We start from the raw sequence: 20,992 nt of genomic DNA on the forward strand, positions 1-20,992 counted from the left end.
GGCGCTGCTGACCCTGCACGATCCTTCATGTTGCCTATGTTACACATGGACTACTCAATTTGGATATTTTGCTTATTTTTTCATAGTTCCACACAACTTCTTCCTGTTTTCTCGATTGAGCTGTGTTCAGTTTTTCAAGGCCTATCCACTGTGCCAACTTATAATGAAATCTGAGGAGGGTGCGATGGGGAGGTTCCCTCGTAAGTGTGGCCAGTGTGTGACACGACAGACTGAAAAGAACTACGAGGTGGCCCGGGACTGGGTTTTATTTGAGCACACGGCCGTTTGTCTAGACGCCGTTGTGATTTATATATACAGGGTGATTCAGAAATGCATGTAAATATTTTAAGGGTGTATTTGTGAGGTAAATATAAGACAAAAATGTTCTATAAATGTTTTTCCATAAACGTTTAATTCCAGAGTTATCGTTAAAATACGAAAGTCATGTCCATATCAAAACGACGTCAGTGCAAGCAGCAGGATGCCGTATTCTGGTACGTAATGCACATACGTATCTCCCAACAGTTGATTCGAAACTGCATGAATAGTGTTTGTTTGTGTTTGCAATTGCTGTTTACTCCTACTGTACAGAAGATGGTGCTGATGTTGTTGGTAACGGAAACGTACTTCCTGTCGTTCATTCATCGTCGGAAGGCTACAGGTTTCGTGCACATGATGTACTCAAACAGTGAGTATGCTGATATGCACCTTGTGTATGGTGCAGCAGATGGAAACGCACTTGCAGCTAGACGAAGGTACAGTGAGCTGTTTCCAAGACGACGGTTACCAAGTCATCAGACGTTTGTATCTGTGGACAGACGTATGCGGGAGTATGGCATTCGTCCTGGGCCACATTCAGGTCGACCACTTGAGCATGCAGTGAACGTCGAGGAACATGTTTTGGACCTGGTAGACCAAGATCCAGCCATCAGTACGAGACAAATTAGTGCAGCTGTACGACTTCCACAATCTACTGTATGGCGGCTGCTTCGGAGACAACAGTTTCATCCATTTCACCTGCACAAAGTGCACGAATTGACACCTGCAGACTATCCTCGCCGTCAGCAATTTTGCCAGTGGTTACAAGAGCGTCATTTGAATGATCCAATGTTCATTCGGCGGATATTATTCACAGATGAGGCCATGTATACTCGTGCGGGTGTAATCAATTCGCATAATATGCACCAGTGGGCTGTCGAGAATCCTGGCGCGAGAATTGTGCGTGGATATCAACATCAATTCTCCATAAACATTTGGTGTGGTATTGTGGGGAATGACTTACTCGGACCTCATGTTCTACCTCCAAGGCTGACTGGGCACGCTTACCGCGAATTTTTGGAGGGGGAATTGCCTGGATTGTTACAGGATGTCCCTCTTGCAACACGAGCCACCTTGTGGTTTATGCACGATGGTGCTCCTGCCCATTACAGCCGCAATGTAAGGGCGTACCTCAATGATGCGTATCCACATCGATGGATAGGTCGCGGAGGACCAATTGCTTGGCCAGCCAGGTCACCTGACCTGAACCCTTTAGACTTTTATTTGTGGGGCCGACTAAAGACATTGGTGTATTCTTCTGCAGTACCGAACAGAGAAGTGCTACAACAAAGAATTGAAGGTAGTTGTGAAATTATTCGTGGAGAGTTGAACGGACTGTGTAATGTGCAGAGATCATTGCGGCGACGAGCACGGGTCTGTCTGCAAGTTCAGGGACAGCATTTTGAACATGCATTGCATTAAGATTTGTGCAAATACAGTACAGTACAGTCTGTAAATTCTTCACGTATTTTCCTTAGTTATTTTGCATTGATTTAGTTCAATCAACAGGAACTAAAGTAATACAGTATTCGCGAGGAATTGTTTCAGTTTGTTACGACATGTTTATTTACCAGTTTGCGTTTTTAGTCCAAATGCACTGTAATTAAACTGTGAACTCAGGGAAGTAAATACTTTACGTTGTATTGAATGTATTATCATGTTTCGTTCATAACTCTGTATTAAGCCAAGTTTAGCAAAAATTGTATAGAACATTTTTGTCTTATATTTACCTCACAAATACACCCTTAAAATATTTACATGCATTTTTGAATCACCCTGTATATTTTTTTATTATTTTTAAAAATTTAAGTTTTTTTCCTTGTGGCTTTGGGTAACGAATAGTGCCATATTAATATGATTACAATTTCCACAGTAGAATAACAAAAGTGGTTCGATGTACAAATGTAAGTTCTTAATGTAAAATAGAAACTTTTTTCGGGGTGTTGTTCCAGGAATATTATCAATACTATTGACGTATGAGCCCAGCAGGACCACGCGTGGTACAATCAATGGATGTCGTGTTTGATGGATTGCCTTTCTTAGTGTCCAAATTTGTTTCATCCTTTCAGAATGAAGTCTCTTTCTCTCATCAGGCCACGGTGTTCTAATCCGTTTCCTAATTCCCCTCTGACCGATTATCCAGACACTTATCTTTTGTCTGAATCTACGAGGGCTATCCACAAAGTACATTACGTTTTGGAATTAAAAATAAATAAAGTATTGGAATTTTTTTATTATATACAGATGAAAGCCACACTTCAATACTGCTTTTCTACATAGTTGCCATTTGAATTAAGGCACTTATCGTAGCGATGGACGAGATTGGAAATTCCTTCGTCGTAAAATTCGGCCGCCTGCGCCTTCAACCACGTGGTTACCTCTTCTTGAAGCTGTGCGTCGTCATCAAAACGTTGCGTAGCCAACCACTTCTACATTGCTGCCAATACGTGGAAGTCGCTTGGTGCCAGGTGGGGACCGTACGGCGGATGAGAAAACAACTCACACTTAAAAGATTCGAGAAATTCACGAGTGGCATTTGCCGTTTGGGCCCGGGCGTTGTCGTGAATCAGCAAGATCTTTGGGCCCAATTTTCCCCTGCGCTTGTTTTGTATTGCTCTAGTGAGGTTGTTGAGAGTTCGGCAATACCGTTGAGAGTTTTTGTAGTGCCTCTTTCCAGGAAATCCACAAAAATCGTATTTTTACCGGGTTACTGATTAACCACGTGGTTGAAGGCACGGGCGGCGGAATTTTACGACGAAGGAATTTCCAAGCTCGTCCATCGCTACGATAAGTGCCTTAATTTAAATGGCAACTATGTAGAAAAGTAATATTTAAGTGTGGCTTTCATCTGTATATAATTTTTAAAAATTCCAATACTTTATTTATTTTTAATTCCAAAACGTAATGTACTTTGTGGATAGCCCTCGTATAAAGAATGCCTGAGTTATACCGGCTATTTTAAGATCATCGTTAATTTCAGCGATCCATTTAATTAGCTATGACTGTCTTTGTATAATTCTGCTGTTTGTTTTGTCATCCTGGTGGGTGCCATTCTTTTAATGTTCCCATAAAATTCAAGTCTTCATTTTCTCATGTCACCATGTATGACAATGCATCCTTCTATTTCCTTATTGCTTCTCGGCCTATAAGTTTCTTCATCGGTGATTTTTGGGTCTAATATTTTTCTAATAATCTTTCTTTCTTTTGAATTTCTTCAGTATCCCCCTTTCTGTTTCAAATTAAAGTTTCTGCTCCGTAAACACAATCAGGTATCATTACAGTTCTGTAATGCCCTAGTTTACTGAAATTAGAACGTGATTTCTTATTATAAATATTTTGTGTTAATACGAATGCAGTTGCCATTTTTTGACAGCGAACTTTAGGAACATATTACAGTTTATTTCAGTACACACCCACCCGTGTTGACAGCTGACGGTACTTACGGATTCCACATCATTGCCTTAGTTAGTAGCTGGTATCCCTCTTGCCATGGAAATTCATAATATCTTTGAGTAATAGTGTAACGTATATCGTCTCCTTAGTTATCAGGCAGATGACCAACCGACTGTCTTTGGCACATTTACGTTTACTAGAAGGCAGCTCACCTTTAAATGAGCACTGTCATTGGGTGGTGACTGTTTATTTCGTCGTCTTTTAACATCAAAACTTCTTCGGTGTTTTCTCAAGGACTAGACTCTTACTACATGTTCTTCGTACTATATAACCAGTTCTCACGGCCACTGCCAACCAGTAACGTTATCCAAGAGACAATGGGTGGGGCTATTTTAACCTGCGGCAAGCGAGCCGTATTTAGCAATATTCTCGACGCCTGCACAGATGGACCTGCTCCACGTCAACGGTCCCTGAACTCATCTAGGGTGTACCAGATGCACTTTGTGACTACGTTATTCTATTTTAGTGCCCGTTCCGATTGTAACTAAGCCATTAAGTTATATTCTACTCTACAGGATGTGAGATCTGAAGATGATTTCTTATAAGATCCAAAGCGGCCACCTAAAAATAAAAAACAACATCTTAAACGCTACCACGAGCGTGTATACTGAAATATGTTATAAAATATAAAAAACTAAAAGATAAACACCAGACAACCATAGACAACCATCAGTAGCTACAACAGTACCAAGATAACGTCAGAGCAATTTTCACAATAGAGCAACGATAAAAGTGTGGAGAACAAAGGCAGTTTCGTTATATAAATTAAAAACACAATATTGCGGTCCAAGGTTCGCAATGGATCAGTCCCAGAGGAGGAGGACAACCACACGGACTGGATAACGACGTCGTTTCCAAGATAAGTTCTTAACCCAAAGTAAAAACACTAACAGATGTCCCAGCTTCGAACACTAACAGATGTCCCAGCTTCGAACCGGGCTGGTTCCATAGAACGACAGGATCCACACATTATACACTACTGGCCATTAAAATTGCTACACCAAGAAGAAATGCAGATGATAAGCGGATATTCACTGGACAAATATATTATACTAGAACCGACATGTGATTACATTTTCACGCAATTCGTGTGCATATATCCTTAGAAATCAGTACCCAGAACAACCACCTCTGGCCGTAATAACGGTCTTGATACGCCTGTGCTTTGAGTCAAAGAGAGCTTGGATGGCGTGTACAGGTACAGCTGCCCATGCAGCTTCAACACGATACCACAGTTCATCAAGAGTAGTGACTGGCGTATTGTGGCAAGCCAGTTGCTCGGCCACCATCAACCAGACGTTTTCAATTGGTGAGAAATCTGGAGAATGTGCTGGCCAGGGCAGCAGACGAACATTTCCTGTATCCAGAAAAGCGCTTACAGGACCTGCAACATGCGGTCGTGCATTACTCCGCTGAAATGTAGGGTTTGGCAGGGATCGAATGTAGGGTAGGGCCACGGGTCATAACACATCTGAAATGTACCGTCCAATGTTCAAAGTGCCGTCACTGAGAAAAAAGAGGTGACCGAGACGTGTAACCAATGACATACCATCACGCCGAGTGATGCGCCAGTATGGCGATGACGAATACACGCTTCCAATGTGCGTTCACCGCGATGTCGCCAAATACGGATGCGACCATCATGATGCTGTAAACAGAACCTGGATTCATCCGAAACAATGACGTTTTGCCATTCGTGCACCCAGGTTCGTCGTTGAGTACACCATCGCAGGAACTCCTGTCTGTAATGCAGCGTCAAAGGTAACCGCGGCCATGGTCTCCGAACTGATTGTCCATGCTGCTGCAAACGTCGTCAAACTGTTCGTGCAGATGGTTGTTGTCTGGAAAACGTCCCCATCTGTTGCCTCAGAGATCAGGACGTGGCTGCACGATCCGTTACAGCCATGTGGATAAGATGCCTGTCATCTCGACTGTTAGTGATGAGAGGACGCTGGGATCCAGCACAGCGTTCCGTGTTACCCTTTTGAACCCAACGATTCCATATTCTGCTAACAGTCATTGGACCAACGAGATACGGTAACAGCAAGCGCGATAGGCTACAATCCTACCTTTATCAAAGTCGGAAACGTGATGGTACGCATTTCTCCTCCTTACATGAGGCATCACAACAACGTTTCACCAGGCAACGCCGGTCAGCTGCTCTTTGTGTATCAGAAATCGGTTGGAAAGTTTCCTCATGTCCGCACGTTGTAGGTGTCGCCACCGGCGTCAGCCTTGTATGAATGTTCTGAAGAGCTACTTATCTGCATATCACAGCATGTTCTTCCTGTCGGCTAAATTTCGCGTCTGTAGCACATGATCTTCGTGGGGTGGAAATTTTAATGGCCAGTAGTGTATATTCACACAGGGGTCCAAAACCAAAGCAACAAGCTGCTATTTCCCTGTCCTGTGTCCAATTCATGATATAACCACTCAAACTGTCAACAAATGTCGTTACAATCGTGTTCTGCACTGAAGGTGGCATTCCGATCAACGGACAACCACGCCAACAGTTACGTCAGGGCACATATCAAGTGGGTAATGTTTGCACGTTAGTCCCAAACCCACAATAGCTGCGTACAGTCACAGACAATGCAGTATGACAGAGAGAAGACGCCTACAGGCTGTCTGCTGTGAAGGGACGTAAGAAAAATAAAAACAGGAGAGTCGCAAACTGATGTGGCCGGATGGCTTAATGTGAATCGTTCTGTTGTTTCTTGAATGAGGCTACAGTTTATAGAGACCGAAACTGTATCCTGGAGAACAGTACAGGACCGACTTCATGTGACATCAGAAAGAGTGGACCGCTATTTGGCTGTAAGGGCACGACGGTACAGCCTTAGTACTGTAGTGTAACTGGCATCTGACCTCGCTGCACCCTCTGGACATGTTGTATCTAGCAAATGGTGTAGAGAAGGCTTCGACAGACTGGTCTTTATTATCGGCGATCTGCTGTATGTGTGCCTCTGACACGCCTTCACAGAAGAGAACGTCTAGAGGGGAGACGTCACTTTCCTCGTGGACGACTGAACAGTGCATCAATGTTCTTTTCACAGATGAGTCCCTACTTGGTCTGGAGAGCGATTCTTGCTGGAGGGCACGGGGAACACGATTTCAGGACCCAAATATTGTGGAAAGAGACCGATATCGAGGAGGATCTCTAATATTGTGGGCAGGGATTCTGTTGACCACTCTAACACCCATTTATGAAATTTTACAGGTGAATCAACAAGGTTTAACTGCTTTCAGGTACAGTGAGACGAATTTGGGATCACATGCGCTACGAGCCTTGCAAATGGCCTCTCACAGCGTGAACAACACTGGTGCAGATATGCTTAGGCTGTCTGTGACAGTGTATTTACGTGCTCCTTACCCGATCGGAATGGAAAAAGCGCCGCAATTGTTTAAATACTCAACACACAGCGATCTATTTCCAGACAAGTTCTCTAAATAAACTACATTCCAGACACCGCCTTGTATTCTATAAACTGTTTATAAACAATATGCTATACACTACAGTCGGTCTACCACAAAATTACCAGCCATATGAGTCTTCGTCCCTCATATTTCAAGGTGAGGGAGGAGGAGGGGGAGGTCTGGGAGGTTCCCCAAAGTGGCAGGAGTTAATTAACTGATCGATTTAATTAATTAGACAATCAAATAGAAATGTATAATGTGCTAGTATCGACGAGGGAGTTCCCAGAGGGGTGGGGAAGCAGTATTCTGAGGAGGATGGGCAGGGGTGAGAGGAGAGGGGTGTGACATGGAAAACCAGTTAATCCAACAATAGGCTAAGGACCTGTCAATCAAAAAGACGTATTATCCCCAGGTGGTCATAATCCACTTAGCAGAACAATAGGTTAAGGTCCTGTCAGTCAAAAAAGAATAACAGGTTTGCCCCTGAATGTATATTTGGGCCTGATGTAGGCAACCTGCAATGTGGGGCCATGCTCTCTTTGCCTTACTATTCAAGTAACTTATATGTATTATTGACAATAACCAGGCATTTATCCCTGAGAGAAAATAATGCTGGACCACAGTGCTAGCTTGTCAGGAAATACAATCACAACCAACTACAACCGAAGCCTTAAGCACACACCAGGCAGTCAACACATGTAAATAAAACGTTCTACACTGACACAACAAGGTAGCATACAGTCAAGGACATACTATTACAAAACTTATCTCTATGTCCCATCACTGTTTCTTTGTGATTCAGTTGGAGCTGTAACATAATCAGAGCACACCAAGGTGTCATCAAGCCTATTCAAATCAAGTACTGCTATTTGAGTACTCCTGTACCAATACATGTGCAACATGGCGTCACAGTGTTTTGACAGTTCAAATCCTTCTCACACACTAATGCTGTAGAATACTCAGTATTGTAGAACATTCAGGATAATGTCGTTTATTGAAACTGTACTACACTTCTCGGAAAATCACTACATACACAGAAAAACAAAATAACTTGTAGACGACCATTCATCAAGAGTGTCAGTGAGGTCTGTCAGAGCTGGTCCTAGCTCGGCGAGGAACTGGCTGTACTGCTGCTGCACTGGCCTTATAAAGCCGGTGGAGGTCGGCTGAGTACTCCAACTTTCCCTAGTAACTGTGAGGCGACCTCTGTAGAAAAAGGTTGGCATTAGTATCTAGCAAGTTATGTTTCTTTTGAAGAATTGTTGTCCTCTTGGTTGCGCCTGTCAGTGCTTGTGTATGTTTTATGGTACATAGCGGTCTTGAGTGTAGTCTGCTGGGCAGGGGCCATCTGTGGCAGATGTAATAAATGCCAGCACAAATGCATTTCTGGGGACACTTGAGTGGCACAAATCACTCTTATGCCCTTCTTTAGAATCGTCATAATCGAAACCCCCTAGCACTATTCCTGCCTGGATGCCAGGAGCCATCTATTTTGGATGCCCCAGCAAAACGATATCTGTGTGGCACCCGTCCACACCCAATGCTGATCGTTGCACTCCCACTGCTCCATTGTTCCATCACCTTCTCGGCAGTCTCGTTTTGCCAACGTAAACTAACTGTGTTCTCTCTGCATCTTGCCACCTGTCGTCGACGAGGGAGGTGCTCGCGAAGTTTCGCACTACCTCCTGCTCACGTCTCACTTGGCTGCATGCGCGTTCAGCTAGGGACTCCAAATGTGCAACAATACACAGCACACTGCGATCAGCAGGTTCGAAATTACTTGGCACGCGGATACCCGTAGGTTGGCTCACCTTCACAAACCACGAGAAGCCACAGGTGCAGATGAAGAAAACCTCACGGAAGATTTCGGGGTCGGTCGGCGTGTCGATGAGCATCTGGACGGCAGTGAGAGAGGTGATGAGGATTTCGGTGATGGCGATGAAGATGGCGCCCAGCAGCCGGAAACCCGGCATGCGTCCGCCAGGGGGCCTCCAGACCCCAATCCACGACAGCGCCACCGAGCTGGGACCGAGCAGCTCTTGGCTCTGGCGAGCCGTGTCCGCCATCCCAAGCACCAGTAGGGCCGCCAACGGATCTACAATGGAACAGGGGTGCTGTAATGTAACAGACGAAACGCCGTAATCACTGTTGTAGTTTATACACTAACTTACACAGTGAAGACCCAAAGAAAGTTGTACTCCTGCATAATATCGAGTAGGGCTCCGCGAGCATGCAGAAATGTCGCAACACGACTTGCAATGGACTCGGCTAATGTATGAAGTAGTGCTGAAGGACACTGACACCATGAATCCTGCAGTGCTGTCCATAAATCTGTAAGAGTACAAGAGGGTGGAGGTCTCTACTGAACAGCACGTTAAATGGAAAGAGTGTTCTTGGAGCGACTCTGGAGCAATTCTGGACGTATGGGGTGTCGTATTGTCTTGCTGTAATTGCCCAACTCTGTTGGAATGCACGATGGATATTAATGGATACAGTTGATCAGACAGGATGCGTCACTTGCCAGTGCCGTGTATCTAGACGTATCAAGGGTCCCATATCACTCCAGCTGCACACGCCCAACGCCATTACAGAGCATCCATCAGCTTGAAGAGCGCTCTGCTGACATGCAGGCTCCATGGATTCATGAGGTTGTTATCATACCCGTACACGTCCATCCGCTCGATAAACTTTGAAACGAGACTCCTCCGAGCAGGCAACATGTTTCCAGTCATCAACAGTCCAATGTCGGTGTTGAAGGGGCCAGGCAAGGCGTAAAGCTTTGTGTCGTGTAGTCATAAAGTATACACGAATTGGCCTTTGGCCCGAAACCCCGTATTGATTATGTTTCGTTGAATGGCTCGCACGCCGACACTTGTTAATGGTCCAACATTGAAATCTGCAGCGGAAGGGTTGCGCTCCTGCCACGTTGAACGAGTCCATTCAGGCTTCATTGGTCCCGTTTTTGCATGATTTTTTCCTGGACGTAGTGATGTCGGAGGTTTGATATTTTACCAGATTCCTGATATTCACGGAGCATTCGTGAAATGGTCGTACGGGAAAATTCCCTCTTCATCGCTACCTCGGAGATGCGGTGCCCTTCGCTTGTGAGCCTACTATAATACCACGTTAAAACTCATTTAAATCTTGATAACCTCCCATTGTAGCAACAGTAACCATCTAACAACTGCGCCAGACACTTGTTGTCTTATGTAGACGTTGACTGTTTGCCCATCTCTGTATTTGAATATGCATGTCTATACCAGTTGCAGTGTATGATGCAGCTCTACACTCTTTCCTGGGTCTGACTTCCCAATCTTCATATTTGCTCCACACTGCATAGGTATTTAAAAACATAATCCGCACGCTACCGTGCGGTGCGTGACGGAGGATAACGCCCAACGGTACTAGTCATTTCCTTTCCTGTTCCAGTTGCAAATAGAACGAGGGAAAAACGGCTGCCTATTTGTCACCGTACAAGATCAATTTCTCGTATCTAATCCACACGATCCTTACGTGAAATGTATGATGGTAGCAGTAGAAAACTTCCGCATCGGCTTCTAATGGAGGTTCTCTAAAATTTCTTAACAGTGTTCCTCGAAAAGAATGTCTACATCTACATCTACATGACTACTCTGCAATTCACATTTAAGTGCTTGGCGGAGGGTTCATCGAACCACCATCATACTATCTCTCTACCATTCCACTCCCGAACAGCGCGGGAAAAACGAACACCTAAACCTTTCTGTTCGAGCTCTGATTTCTCTTATTTTCTTTTGATGATCATTCCTGCCTATGTAGGTTGGGCTCAACAAAATATTTTCGCATTCGGAAGAGAAAGTTGGTAACTGAAATTTCGTAAATAGATCTCGCCGCGACGAAAAACGTCTTTGCTTTAATGACTTTATAACACTACCTTCCGTCTGCTACTGCTATACCATTACCTTAAAGTTGGAAGCAGGTTGTGAAATAAAACTACCTTGTTACAGCAATTACGGTATAAAGCAACAGAGCAGTGTTACCCTCTGAGAGGAATTTTGTTATGTTGACCATGTTGTTCCTAACGGAGGTGGCTTATCGGAAATAATAGTCAGAATTACGTAAATATTTGAACAGTAACAAACAAAATTTTGCATATCTGCACTGTTCAACGAATAAAGAAAACGGTCGCCAGCCTAACTAGGCAAGAGAATGATTAACATTCTCGTTCCAGAATATAGTTATTAATAACTTTAATGGATAACCACAACCTTTCCTTTGTCACACGGGAGTGCAGTGAATTCTAACACATACATGTGTTTACGTTAAGATTGAAGCTAGCAGCTAAAGCAGCACAAACTATTAGCAAAATTATAACAGATACCGAAACATACTATTACTTTCAGGGCTTACACAAACTGAATGGTCTTTATAACGTTATTATTACTATTCACTGCAGAATCATTAATTGGATATAGGTTAAGTCTCTCTCAGTTAAATATTTTACTATTTAAAATGAAAGTTAATTTGAATCCACCAACAGGTTGCTTCTCACTATCATTTGAATAAAGAAATTAAGGCTTTCCTAATTAGTGGTCTTTCCGTTACTTGTTACCGAGAATTAACCCAATAGACAAACTGTGGATCCTGTTATATTATTAATAAGCACTTCTAATACGCAGGAGAGACAAACACTTAGTAAACTTGAGTATATTACGTTTAACACTGCAGTTTTCCACTTCTACTACATTGAGAGACACAATTAACATATATGTAAGACACTGACTCACCTTCTGATATTTAAAACAGGCAGTAATGTGATCATTTACTAAGCAAAACTTTATAAGCCTCAGTCCTACGAACTCTTAATTTGAAGTTGGCAACAGTACATTAATAATCAGTTTTATTAGGAAAATTACTTTCAGCAAGCATCATTAACTTTCTTTCTACTATGTTCAAGAAGCATCAATTAGCAAAACACTGGGCTTTAATGTTCTTTCAGTAAGGACACTCGGAAATCACTTTAGTTCAAACGGAGAGGAACCTGAGAGGTGTTATGATAAGGAGAAAAATCGAGGTAGGTACATAAATTCAGTTATAAATTACCTTATATTTGAGCACGCTAACACATCCATTAAGCTGATCCTTCACTGTGCATTTCTATAGTGCTCCATTACAGTGACTGCGCAATGTGGTGGCGATTGCATGTCGGTAGGTGGAATTGCAGGTAGAATTGCTGGACTCACCTTTCTTGGTGGCGATGACGAATACCAATTCCAGAGTCGTTCCAGCTATTTATCCATCCATCCGAGGCATTGGAAAGTAGCAGAAAAAGCCTCTCTCGGAACCAGGACAATGTGCAACTATTACATGCTAGTGCACAGTTTGGTAGCTCGTCCCCGACTTGTACCTCGTCCCCGACTGACTCTTGTTCCGCCTTTCCTACCTAGGCCAACCACAATTTGCGCGCGCTACACAGTTTCATTCTTGAGGGGAACCACAACAACTTTTACATACAGAATAACTAAGAACCCTAAGTGAGGATCAGCAGTTCACATAACAGTAACCAAATACATTACATAAAACAGAACATTTGCACATATTGACATTTCTACAAAAAATTATTCATTCAGAAATTACAATTATATATAGTAAGTTTTGTTCCCTCCAAATGGGAAAAAGAATTTAAATGACAGATATACTACATTGCATAGACTCAAATCAAGACATCAAAGTTTTTACAAAGAAAGGAGTATACAATTTTGTGTTATCTATTCTATCAAACACAGTTACAGAAGCTCAATGATGTAATATTAAATTAAACAAAAGCCAAAATAAATCATTGGAGTATTAGAGCTATGGTGTTACAACTTCCATCCCAACTCGCGTATCATATCTAACACACTCTCTCCCCTATTATGTGATAATAAAAAAACGGGCTGCCCTGTTTTGCACCCTTTCAATGTCCTCCATCAGCCCCACCTGGTAAGGATCCCACACCGCTCAGCAATATTCTAACAGAGGACGAATGAGTGTAGTGTAAGCTGTCTCTTTAGTTGACTTGTTGCATCTTCTAAGTGTCCAGCCAATGAAACGCAACCTTTGGCTCGCCTTCCCCACAATATTATCTATGTGGTCTTTCCAACTGAAGTTGTTCGTAATTTTAACACCCAGGTACTTAGTTGAATTGACAGCATTGAGAATTGTACTGTTTATCGAGTAATAGAATTCCAACGGAATTCTTTAGGAATTCATGTGGATCACCTCACACTTTTCGTTATTTAGCGAGAACTACCACCTGCCACACCATACAGAAATCTTTTCTAAATCGCTTTGCAACTGATACTCGTCTTCGGATGACCTTACTAAACGGTAAATTACAGCATCATCTGCGAACAACCTAAGAGAACTGCTCAGATTGTCACCCAGGTCATTTATATAGACCAGGAACAGCAGAGGTCCCAGGACTCTTCCCTGGGGAACACCTGATATCACTTCAGTTTTACTCGATGATTTGCCGTCTATTACTACGAACTGCGACCTTCCTGACAGGAAATCACGAATCCAGTCGCACAACTGAGTCGATACCCCATAGGCCCGCAGCTTGATTAGAAGTCGCTTGTGAGGAACAGTGTCAAAAGCTTTCCGGAAATCTAGAAATACGGAATCAACTTGAGATCCCCTGTCGATAGCGGCCATTACTTCGTGCGAATAAAGTGCGTTGTGCTAGCGTTGCACAAGAACGATGCTTTCTGAAACCATGCTGATTACGTATCAATAGATCGTTCCCTTCGAGGTGATTCATAATTTTTGAATACAGTATATGCTCCAAAACCCTACTGCAAACCGACGTCAGTGATATAGGTCTGTAGCTCGATGGATTACTCCTAATACCCTTCTTAAACACTGGTGCAACCTGCGCAATTTTCCAATCTGTTGCCTTCCCTCCAGCCATTCCCATTTAAGTTGCCAATGGATCTACGTAATACCTGGGTGTTGTGTGAAACTTCAACTAACACATCTAGTATCCCACCTCTGAATTGCTTCTACGTCTTTGTTTAGTCCGACCTCGTGCGGATCTCAAACACTCGCGCAGCGGTCAAGGATAGATCGCAGTATACGCGGCCTTTTTTACAGATGAACCACGCTTTCCTGAGTTTTCTCAGTAACTCGAAGTCGACTATTTGCATTCCCTATCACAATCCTTACATGCTCGTTCCATTTCGAATCGTTTTGCAACGTTACACCCAGATATCTAAACGAAGTGACTGTATCAAGAAGCACACTTCTAATGCTGTATCCGAACATTAGAGGTTTGTTTTTTTCTTCTCATTCGCATTAACTTACATCTTTCTACATTTAGAGCTAGCTACCGTTGAGCACAATGACTAGAGGTTTTGTCTGAATGATCTTGCATCCTCATACAGTCACTCAACTTTGACCCCTTCCCATACATCATGACATCATCAGCAAACAACTGCACATTACTGCCCACCCTGTCCACCACATCATTTGTTCACATCGAAAATAATAACTATCCTATAGCTTTTTCCTGAGGAGCGCCTAACGATAATCTTGTCTCTGATGAATACTCGGCATCGAGGACAACATGCTGGGTTCCGTTACTTCCTCGGACCGCCTTGCTATGATAAAGTCTAGGTCTCCCTTTACAGTTTTCACATTCCACTCTTTGAACCGTTAGCGAAGTGTTTCTTATTGCTTCAGGATGCGTCCTGTTAGCATGTTGCCTATTATAGAGAGACTATAACAACTTTTCTCCTCAGTTCGAGTCGGTGCATCTTCATTGCATCTACCAGTTCAATGTGCAGCATTCTTCTGTGGCACTGCGTTTCATAAGCATCTATTCTTTTCTTGTCTTTACTCTATTTCTTTAATTTTCATATAAGGTAACACTCTATACAAACACTAAGCGCCTTTTGTTGTGTTGTCTATAAGCGTATATGGCGCATTACGAAGCTAATGCACCTCATGCCCCGTATGTTCGCTGATGACTAACAGGAGCAACGCATAGTTTATGAGAGTCCACCTAACAGTGCTACATAGACTATATGACGTGTATATCCAGTGTATATTTCGGACGGATGGGAAGCATGCTCGGATGACCGACGCGGTGACCCCTCGTAGTGTGTGGGAGATCCGGGTTTGAGTCCTGGTCTGGCATGTATTTTTACCTGTTGCCATTGACTCATTTCAATGCCCACTGTAGCTAATGTCTTTGAAAACCTTTGAACTGCTATCACTAACTGTCAACGCTGGAATAGGTCACACTTTAAAGTGGTGACGAGGGAAGGAAGGAAGGCCCTTTGGCTATGGACGTCGTACGAGACGGAATACAAGCTCGGATTGTGTCAAGGATGGAAGGATGGGGAAGGAAATCGACTGTACTGTTTCAGAGAAACCATCCTTGCATTTGCCTAGAGCGAGTTAGGGAAAGCACCTTAAAATGGTAAATGTGTAGGTAGCAAGGGGGCTTCCAATAACGTCCCGCAAGTTATGAAATACACTCATATTCTAAAAACCTTTTAGTGAAACAACAAGTTGCACTTTACACTCGACAGCAAAGGGATAGGGTCACTGGAGACGAAACGGCAGAAAATTCAGACCATTTGGCAACGGCAGCAGAAAATCTGATGCTGGGATTGACAGAGGAAGCGAGGCATATAATTAGGAAATGTGACATAGCTGACGTTCACTCTGAAACTTCCTATGCCCCAGGTCTCAGGATTGTTTAGTTTCTGGGAAAGTACGCCCTAGTACGCCTGCTGCCTATGAGACAGATCGTGCATCAGACTGATGGTTTAAAAAGCGGCGACAGCAGCTGGATATCAAGACACAGGCTGTAACTGGTATGCCGGCCAGAGTGGCCGAGCGGTTATAGGCGCTTCAGTCTGGAACTGCGCGACCACTACGGTCGCAGGTTCGATTCCTGCCTCGGGCATGGATGTGTGCGATGTCCTTAGGTTAGTTAGGTTTAGGTAGATCTAAGTTCTATGGGACTGATGACCTCAGAAATTAAGTCCCATAGTGCTCAGAGCCATTGGAACTACTTTTTTGTAACTGGTAACGCGCAGATATTTTTTATATGGTACCCTAATACGTGTGTTGGTTATTTTTCCTCTGCGTCGAACCGTCTTTCCGGGAACAAGCCACATAATTTACTACGTGATGTTTTCTGCACGGTCATAACGGAATCAATAAATTAACTACCATTGTCAGTATAGACTAACCGTTTTTCTTCCACGCGTCCACACTTCAACACCTAACTTGCCGCCCAGGGGAAAATAACTATCAATGGCGTGCTCTTGCCACATGTGCTGGGGGGGGTACTACCCAATCTAAAAAACAAAGACTTATAATAGCCAAAATTATTATTCTGAGGTTCTGCTGTTCAGTACTCCGTCGTGAGTCACCAATAGAAACTTCTGCACATATACCCATTACAGTCTGTATATGAGGCACGAAGGCAGTAAAACAGCTTGTGTTTAACTGTTTAATACAAAATAGCTGCAAATGAAAGTCATATTATATGTAGAAGTTTTTTGTTAAAATGTTCGTCTTATGCAAAATGAAATCATAGGTTTACAAGTTTTTTAATGCAGATTAATGTTAGAAACTTGCCAGCCGCAGGTATATGGATTCATACCATCATCGGAAGCACTCTCTCGTCAATTTTCTCGACGTCTATTAGTTATTTGTGTGGTGTGGTGATCCGAATAAGCAACCTTTTTTATCTTACCAACGAACCAATTCACCAGGAAGAAAACGACCACGGTATTTAGAAGAATGTTTACCCACACATGCTTGAGAGTAACGAAATAGCTGGCCTTACTGCATGTAGCCTACCCTGTTATTCGAATAGTTCTGTATTTCAAAAAATAGCGAAAGATACAGTGTCTTATGTCAGGAGAAATTTAGAACCGCTAAAATAAATCTATCGTGGAATGATTCTCAAATTACCAAGAAAATAAATGTTGGGATAGTGATTCTCAAAAGAAGGAACCGAACTTTAGTTCCTCCTCTTTACCCTCCTCCCCCCCCCCCCCCCTCCTTTACCACTCCACTTTCTCTCTCTCTCTCTGTTTCTCCCTTTAACTCTGCCCTCCCAAAACTAATAAAAATATCAAGTGGATTTCGCTTAGATTACCCTTGTCCTCTTAATTTGCAATCTCCCTCTCTTTCCACTCCTTTACTTTCGTTCTCTGTCATTAATCCCGAAATCTACGAAATAGTCCAATTTTAAATGGTCTGTTTCAATAACTCACTCTTCGTTCTCAAAACTTTCACGCCTTTTATCCTTTTCTCCCAATCATAAATGGAGCTATGACATACTGAGGCGTTGCAGCTAGGGCGCGATTGCGAATTTGTCAATTAAAGCTTTCTTGAATGAATGTATGTGAGCTCCAGTGTAAGCAGTCGGAATCTTATTCGATCTGCAACGGGCGAGCTGTGTCCTGCAGACATGCGTCATGACCATATGGCGTGACTGCAGCGTGTGAATGTAGCGGAGAAGCGGCTGCAGAGTTACATTTTCTGGAACTATAAAAATTAATAACTGATCTAGAAATAGCCTGAGGAACTTCATATTAGGTACATAACCTTCTGTTGTGTAAAGGAACAATCTGTCAAAATCTGAAGACAATAACTGTCAAAATTTCGAAGTTACATAAAAAAGGAAAAGTCAGTAAAAACGTGACTATCCGCGACATATATATATATATATATATATATATATATATATATATATATATATATATATATATATAGTTCACCAACTGTGACTATTTGAAAAGGTATGTTAACACCTTCAGTGTTTAGATTCAAATTTCGAAAGTTCTAATTTTAGAAAACCTTTAGTAATTGGGTGTTAGAGTGAGTGTGAAAGGGAGTACTTGTGTGAGTGTATGTGGGATATTCGCCAATATCAGAGATTTTCAGTTTGTAATTCTCTATAGGAACTTGCAAGTGTTCCAGCTTTGTATCGTGGGAACGAAAAAAATGGTTCAAATGGCTCAGAGCACTATGGGACTTCACTGCTGAGGTCATCAGTGCCCTAGAACTTAGAACTATTTAAACCTAACTAACCTAAGGACATCACACACATTCATGCCCGAGGCAGGATTCGAACCTGCGACCGTAGCAGTCGCGCGGTTAAGGACTGAGCGCTTAGAACCGCTAGACCGCCACGGCCGGCTCGTGGGAACGAATCCACCAGTGGTTCTCCTACTAGTGGATGACGGATGTCCAAGTATGTTTGAATATGTAAGAGACAACCAGAACGTTCGCGAATATATAGTTAAATTCCAGACGTAAAGTACAGCTTAAGGTTTATTTCATTTTATTTGTGTAACAAGAGAGTTTTGAGTTGCTTATTTTAATGGCATGAATGAGCTGAGAACAGTGGTTGGTTCTTGCTAGATTTTGGCGCGAGCCGTGCCCTGAAAGTCAGTTCTGATTGCCCGTAATTCTGTACAACCAATAAGAAGTGAGACGGTTTGCCACCTATCGCATGAGATAGAGGGGCTTATTGAGGCACAGAGAAGGAGGAGGAGGTGGAAGACTAGCTTTCGAAGGAGCCGGTCCTGCTGAAAGTGTCCGAACTCATTATGTGTAAAATGAAGTGACATTGTGTCTTCCGCGTTTCGGTACAGTGGTAAAGGTAGCTGGTGTTTACCATTAACTATTTGTGAAATTTTAAGAGAGATATTTTGCTCTGGAGAAAATCGCGTGAGTATGCTTCGAACTAAAAGCGTGGCGGTACTAAGTAAATTTTTGTTTACTGAGTATTTATGGCGAGCTAAAACTTTATTTAAAGACAACCACTGAATACCGAGTGACAAAGTAAATAGCAGTTTATTGACTATGTGACTCAGGTAAATGATTTCGGAATTGAATAGGAAAACTTCTGGCTGTTTGAGTGTGACGAGGTTTGTGAACAGGAACTTTATTGATTTAAACACCTGTTGCCTGATGATCTTGCTTCACAACAATAAAAAAAATCCTAATCCAAGTTTAAAAGGACCGTTGAACTTAAAAATTTGAACAGCAACCTATTTCCGATTTATTCTTTAGAGTTCACAAGACTATTTTCAGTTTTTTGTACTTATAGCGGCCTCCGAAGTGTAGTTATGAAATCTCAGTTTCTTCAACACTGCTTTTCTGAGATCTCTTAAGTAAATGCAGTCAGGAGCTACGTGTGCAGATCTGCAGCAGTAAGTGGACAACACATGTTGCAGAACCGCCGTCGATTTGCGAAAGAGCGTGTTACGTCGCAGTACTTCTTCCTTGTGGTAATGTTTTTTCATTATTGTGTTTTGTGGTTACAGCCTTCTTCGTATTCTTTGTCATCTCCCTCACTTCTTCCTTGCCATCTCCCTTTTCCCTCTCTCTCTCTCTCTCTCTCTCTCTCTCTCTCTCTCTCTCTCTCTCTCTCTCTCCCTGTCCCTGCCACCCCCACCCCCTCTTTCTCCCTTATTCTCACCATCTCCCTCACACGCACACACACACACACACACACACACACACACACACACACACACACGCATAGACACACTCGCGAATAGAGGCTATAAGAGAGGTCTTAACGTTCAGAAAGACGCACAGCGTAGTGGTTAATTTCTGCAAAATCTCGGTTTCAGTACACTTTTGTCGTCCATGGAGAATGAAGAAGTGATGTTTTGGTTACAATAATAATATAATGAACTCTAAATTAAGTTCCTGTGCATGTGCGTGGTCCTTCAGCAACAGTTTCCGACTTTTGAAGGCCTGTGTAGTTATTTAGTGCAGAAGTAGAGTGCGCAATACATAAAAAGCAGGTGCTTTTAACAGAAGGCAGCTTTATCACATAAGGGACTAAGGGTTTTAGATCGCTTAGAAAGAAAATGAACTGTATTGTTTCCACTAGAACTGATCTGTTTCATTGCTTGTGACTGCTGGGTTTTCTTGTTTTGAACATTGATCCAGAGAACTTTCCTTTACGGATGGAATGGGATGTAATCAGATTGCTACAGAGCCGACAGTAGTATGTAGAGACGAGTTTTCATTCTTTTTTCACCAGCAATTTATCTGAGTTAGGCATCACTATGTTATCATCTACATTAGTGTTGCAAATAGTGAAACATAAATGTCTTTTGGAATTAATTGTTGATCATTTTATTTTCCAAAACTTTATGTAAAAGACACATTTAGCCTAATTCCTATTTAAAACATATCTCTGTTTTTTGTAAAGCTTCACTCTGTACCTGGACTTTTGTAGAATCATGAAATTGAATTATAACTTTCATTTTATTAACATTTTGATGATACTGTATAATACTGTAATAGCATTTCCTTATATATAACACTGTGGTTACTCCTGCCAACTAAAGTTCACGTCGGCGGTAATCTGCAGCAGTTGAGCCACTTAGTAATTTAAGTTAGACGGCAACATAATTTATTACTTTCTGAAAGCTCTAGATAATGTTCTTCAGCATGCAACATTCAGTTTTGATTAGTGAATATATAAAAATATTATTTCAAACGGTGTTGTTATAATTGAATGGAAATAGAAGTAATAAATGCCCTGTCAAGTGCAAACATTTGTAGGATTATTAATTTTAAAATGAAATCATGAGCAAAATTTGTCAAGCACCTAAGATAACAAAAATAAAAATCAGTGGATTTCTGATGCTGTCTACGCTCAGTTATGCTCATGGACTAAATGTACGGATAAAATTATCTGAAAATCATAAATTTAATATTTGTAGTTTTAAATAATAATAATAATAATACCATTATAATAAGTCGAAATTAGTAAAATTATTTGGATTGT

The 20,992-nt window shown here is 42.2% G+C and overlaps 1 protein-coding gene across 1 annotated transcript in view; it reads right to left on the reverse strand.

Moving 5' to 3' along the window:
- Positions 1 to 9,254, reverse strand: part of LOC126278765 (uncharacterized) — a 58,080-nt gene extending 48,826 nt beyond the window's left edge. Inside the window, exon 1 of the mRNA XM_049979042.1 lies at positions 9,000 to 9,254. Within this exon, the coding sequence (XP_049834999.1) occupies positions 9,000 to 9,254 (255 nt within the window). The remainder of the gene's footprint in view (positions 1 to 8,999) is intronic.
- Positions 9,255 to 20,992: the final 11,738 nt, after the last annotated feature.

This window comes from Schistocerca gregaria, chromosome 6, assembly GCF_023897955.1.
Source record: "Schistocerca gregaria isolate iqSchGreg1 chromosome 6, iqSchGreg1.2, whole genome shotgun sequence".
NCBI classification, from domain to species: Eukaryota; Metazoa; Arthropoda; class Insecta; order Orthoptera; family Acrididae; genus Schistocerca; species Schistocerca gregaria.